General features: G+C 38.2%; 1 protein-coding gene across 1 annotated transcript in view; it reads right to left on the reverse strand.

Moving 5' to 3' along the window:
• Nucleotides 1-5372, reverse strand: part of LOC102754281 (spermatogenesis- and oogenesis-specific basic helix-loop-helix-containing protein 2-like) — a gene marked incomplete at its 5' end in the record, with an annotated part of 11491 nt that extends 6119 nt beyond the window's left edge. The window contains 4 exons of the mRNA XM_006752826.2: nucleotides 746-1002; nucleotides 4226-4347; nucleotides 4983-5074; nucleotides 5225-5372. Of these exons, the coding sequence (XP_006752889.1) occupies nucleotides 746-1002; nucleotides 4226-4347; nucleotides 4983-5074; nucleotides 5225-5372 (619 nt within the window). The remainder of the gene's footprint in view (nucleotides 1-745; nucleotides 1003-4225; nucleotides 4348-4982; nucleotides 5075-5224) is intronic.
• Nucleotides 5373-5725: the final 353 nt, after the last annotated feature.

Below are 5725 nucleotides of genomic sequence, written 5' to 3' on the forward strand. Positions count from 1 at the left end.
AACTTCCGCCCGATGCCAGACAGTCCAGTTTCTCCCTGTATGAGTCTGGGTCCCCAGAGACTTGCCCAGAACTGGAGTTCAGAGCGGAAGCATGTGTCATCCTCCCGATTGAAAAAGACAACCACGTCCTCGGTTGCCAGCCCTTTCCGCATGCTCCTCTGTACCTCTGCACTTTACTTCTGCACCTCCTCTGAGTCTCAGTGTGCTTTTCTCTTTCCTTCTAGTTGTAGAATTTCCACTCAGTCAGCCTTCCTGTGATTCTGGATGATGTCCATTTTGTTTTTTGTAGTTTTGAAGTGGTTGTGCGAGGCAGCAATTTCAGGTGTTTACCTATGCTGCCATCTTGGTTTCCTCGAATTCCCTTTTAATGTGCACGAATTTCATGCACTGGATCACTAGTGTTTTCATATCATGTGATGGCTAGCAGTCTAAGAACCTGCTGAGTGTGAGGCTATAACATGGTATGTGGTATTATGGAAGTAGGGGGGAAGAAGGGAAGGGCTCTAGAGAAACTCAGGTTTCGTCTGGTTACTAATGGTCAAACCAGCAGATCTACATCCAGATTCACTGGCTCTGGATATGTAGATAGCAGTCCTGTAGCACATGGATCAAGACCTGGGTTAACTACACCTGGTCCCAAGCCTAAGTGATTTCTGACCAGAGTATTCACAGCAGATTGCAAATCAAGGCCCTTGCTGGCTGGAATGACAAAGTCCAATCTGATTAAAGACCCCAGAAGACTTACCAGGCAGTTGGGATGTGTTGTGCATGTCTGGCCCGGCACAGAATTGCATTGCTGAGGAAGAAACTTTGAGACTTTGGGCACAGCTGATGGAAAATGAACTGAAATGTTCTGATTTGTTACGGCAACTGCATCATAGGAAGGGATGACTGTAGAATAGTAATTGACAGCATGGAAGGAATTAAGAAAGAGACCTGTGCCGGGAACTTGAGTTTTATACACATCACCAATAGCATTCTCTGAAGTGGAGCTAGACTGACCTTTAATAAAAAGGAAAACAAATAACTATCAGTATACACAACTCTGTAACTCTGAACTACTGTATTTGAGACAAATTGTCCTCTATATAATTTTCTCACATTTCAAACTTATACTACTGCTACACTTAAATTCTGTTGAAAAAACAAAGTGAACATTTTTGTAGCAATGTTTAATGCAATAAATACACTATAAATTAGTGTTCATATGTCATTAAAAGAGATTTTAGAGAAGCATCAGATCTCTATGCTTTTGGGTGTATTTTTGTGTGTGCATTTTTGTGTTTGTGTGTTGCTACCATCATAATAAAAACTGTGACCATCTCTATGAAGCAAGGAAGAATGTTGGGAAGAACTCCATTCAGCCATGAATAAAATTTTCTATCAGTGAAGTGGGTTATATCATTACATATCTATACTCTGTACAGTATCTAGAAGGCAGAAAAATATTTAAAAATATATAATGATTGTTAACAATATACTCAAATCCCTCTGTGAATTCCTATTTATTTTCTTCTGGACAGTAATAATAGTAAAAGTAAAGTAATTTTATTTCTACTTTAAATACAAATGTATCTGGAATATTTGTGAATATTTGCACTTCAGCAAATGGATACACTGATTGATGGAAAAGTATAAGTAAAGGCAACCTAATGAAGTCTAAACACTGAACCAGATCAGCACTTTTGTGTCACAGGACAGACTTTAGCACAGGAATCTGGTAACACCAGGTAGTTGTTTAACTTCTCCAGCCTTCAATTTACTGATGTAAGTGATGAAAGTGAAATCTGAAGAATTTAAGTGATTTCAACTTAAATCGGAACAGATCCTCTTTCAAAAACAAATTAGCTCATGCATTCCTTGCTATACATGTGCTCACATTCTCAAACTCATTCCTTACAGACTTCTAGGAATCCGGCCCAAGGAAAAGACCAAAACATGGAAACATCATATGTGGGGACATACTATTTCCTATTATATTATATATAATATATTGTTATATTACATATATATCAACATAAAACTGGAAACACTAAATATAGCAATTGGAGGATGGCTAAGAAAATTATTTTTTAATCATTTGATAAACTAGTAAAATAAAACGATGAGGACTGCATAGTAAAGAATTAAACTATATATGGCATGATATTAAGTAGCAAAAGCAGGAGATAAAATTGAACATCCAATATGATTGCTAATGTAAAAAATACATAAAAAAGACTGAAAGAAAAGACATTTTAAAAAGAGTTATTTGTTGGGCTAGTAAAGAACTAATATTGCTTTTTAAATAAAAGAAAGTGTATATAAATAAAATTAAAATAGGGGTTTAGACTCAATGACCTTCAAGCTCTCCTCCATTCTAAACATACCACAGCCTATGGTCCTAGTGTATCTGTGTTGTCCCAAGAACAGCTGGTTAAGATGAAGCAACACAAGAGATGCTGCGGCACATTAAAGCCTGAACTCACTACCTCAGAAAGAGTATTTCAGAGTTTCTGCAGACTATAAATAGTGAGAATACAGAAGTAAGAATGTATGTATAAGAAATAACATTGATAGGCATATGCCTGTGGCCTGATCTCTATATGATTTAATCCAGGCTGACTTTATCATTCAGTGTGACATTCAGACAGCTACTTCCAGTAGATTATCCATGGTTCATGGCTACTCTTTTTCTATTCACCTCCACTCTCCTTAAGTTATGAGAAAAGTCTAAATTGACTTTTCTCTGAGACTGACTTGATTATATGAAAAAGGAGGGCTATCTTCTATTTTTGGCCCCTTTTCTCCTTTGATGTTAGATGCCACTCCTAGTAACCTTGTTGGTGCCCATGACTTCCACTATATCCCCACAATATGCACAGTATCTCTGTGACAGCATTTCAGTTACTAGAGGAATTACGTTTTGCTATTGTGAGCTCTGTAAGAAAAAGAACTGCATCTTGTTCATTCTTGTGTCCCCATCTGTGAAGCAGGGACATTTGAGCTAGAACTGGGAGTTAACTAGGTAGAGTATGGGAAAGGCCACTCCCAGCACAGGGAAGGTTCTGAAGTGAGAGAGCAAAATCCCTTTGAGGAAGTCAGCAGAAGGGTGACCTCAGACTAGGACATCAAGGAGATGGGTAGGGGTGTCTGTCATCCAGCATCTGACAGGCAGGTTAGGAGCACAACACTAAGGACTGGTTTCTCAATGAAGAGTAACCTGCAGGAATACTAAGTCACAAGCTGCTAGCTGTGTTCTTTAACTCTGGCTCTGTTTTTTTTTTTTTTTTCCATCTTCTTATTTCCACAAGTCCATGAGCATGCCTTGACTATATAACACAAATAACAAAAATGCCTCATGGTGAGTAAATGTTTGTTTCACAGTGAATATGCATATGATGTATGTTTGTTGAGCACCTACTGTGAGTTGCTCATTGCTCTAGGTCAGTGGTCGGCAAACTCATTAGTCAACAGAGCCAAATATCAACAGTACAACGATTGAAATTTCTTTTGAGAGGCAAATTTTTTAAACTTAAACTATATAGATAGGTACATTGTTATTAACTTAATTAGGGTACTCCTAAGGCTTAGGAAGAGCCACACTCAAGGGGCCAAAGAGCCGCATGTGGCTCATGAGCTGCAGTTTGCCGACCATGGCCTAGGTATTAGAAATACAGCAATGAACAAAACAGGCAAAAAAATCCCTATCTTTGTGGAGTTGATATTCTAGTGGGATGAAATGGGCTATAAACAAAGTATGCAAGTAAAGAATACTAGAAGGTGATAAGTGCTGAGTAAGAAAATATGGTGGAGAAAGTAGATAAAGAACCCCACACTAGATGTGATGCTGGGAAGGAGTATCCGTTTTAGTTGCATTCCCCAAGAAGGTGACAAAGACATGAAAAAGTAAATAAATTAATGTATTAAATGCTCAGTACCTAGTATTGAATTAATACAAATACTTCCCTTCCCTTTAAATTCTACTCACATAATAAAATCACCAATGTGTTTCTCATATATCAGTAAGATGAGCTTTCTGATAATGATGGTCAATTTTGAGCCCCATTTTTGGATAACACTATTTAGGTGCCTGTGGCCAGTTTGTATACTTCAAGCAGACGACATCTCCCAGCCTCACTCCATTCCCTGGTTACAGCGTGACTGCATAGGAGCTGATGGGTTCATGGGACATATATGCAGGCGCAAGCATATTACAATGACTGAGGGGTCAGGTGAAGCTGACCTCTCACAGTGCCATCCAAGGAAACCCCTGAGGCAGGAACAGTATACACATTCAGGCACTTATTAGTCAGGAAACTGATTCCTCTCAGAGGTGAGTGTGTGCTTGCCAATACACTGTTTTCCCTTAAAAGGAGAGAAAAAAAAAACAAAAAAATTTACACATTTCCCAAGGAAGGTAATATGAACATTGCTGAGTTAAATTGTTTTTCTATCATTCAAGTTATAAAAACCATAGCCAGAGTTTAAGCTATGGATTATTTAAATATAAGAACAAAATGTTGAATAGGACTCAGGATGATTCTTTAGGATGTGAAAGAATGACCTGCTTTTCCACTATAGTTTTTCTTCATTTACCTATCCTAATTAATTTAAACAGCAAGCATCCCTTTGGCAGGTCACATTGTGACTAGCAATTTTTTAAAGAGTCCCAACTGATATAGGGACTCCTGTGACAAAGGAATGAATGCTAGAATCCATCATATCCTTACTTGATTGCCACAGTCACAACCATCACTACTGGTAAAGCCCCATTTTAAAATCCTCAGAAATAATAAAAGGAGTTTGAGGCAAATTATAACAGAATCATGAGTCTAAGAATATTATATATTTTATCACTGTAATTAAATGATACACATTAGCAATGGGAAAAGTTCACTGATTCTTAATAAAGGCCTGACTGTTCACTATGATGGGTTCAGTGTCTGTCTACACTTCTAGCATTAGCATCAGAGGGAAATAAACAAGGGCCCGTATCATACCTTTGTGCCATGATTATGCCTGGGAGGGATAGCTGGATGGGCATTTGTTGTTTCTTACAAAATCTCCTATTGCTCTGAAGTACTTCTGTAATCTAAAAAATAGAGGTAGAGATCTATTTAGAGATATTTTTTTCATATATACAAACACATATATTTCCAATGATAAAATTAGAAAGAAATAAAAATATAGCATTAAAACATTGTCTATTAGGATAGCATTCAAGTGCTTGGGAGTTGAATACCTGGCCCATAGCAGCTGGAGGGATTTTCTTTAGGATATACTTCACATAATCAACTGTGGCTTCAAGAATCGAAGCCGCATCATTCTTTCTCCCCTTTATACTTGGCACCAGAGTACACAGCTGCTCATAGCAATGCTTGATTCGCTCTCTAAGCAAGGAATGGTAACAAATAATGAATAATTAGTCTCATTTTCTTCCTGGGTTTGTTTGTAAAGGAACTTCCCCCTCCCTATTTAATCTCCCTTTGAGAAAAAGGCCATGTTCCACAAGCCAGAAGCTTCATAACCACTGGAATCAAAGCAACCCAGGGCACCTACAAATATTGCTGCAAAGTACAATGTCTGTGATGATGGCCACCCAGCTCCTTGCCCCAGGCCCACTGCAGTGTGCAGGATTCCAGACACCGGGGGAGTATAACAGTCACCCCTCATCTGTAGTTTCACTTTCTGAGGTCTCAGTTACCTGCAGTCAACAATGGTCCAAAAATATTAGGTGGAAAAT

This window comes from Myotis davidii, unplaced genomic scaffold (genome assembly GCF_000327345.1).
Source record: "Myotis davidii unplaced genomic scaffold, ASM32734v1 scaffold1711, whole genome shotgun sequence".
NCBI lineage: Eukaryota > Metazoa > Chordata > Mammalia > Chiroptera > Vespertilionidae > Myotis > Myotis davidii.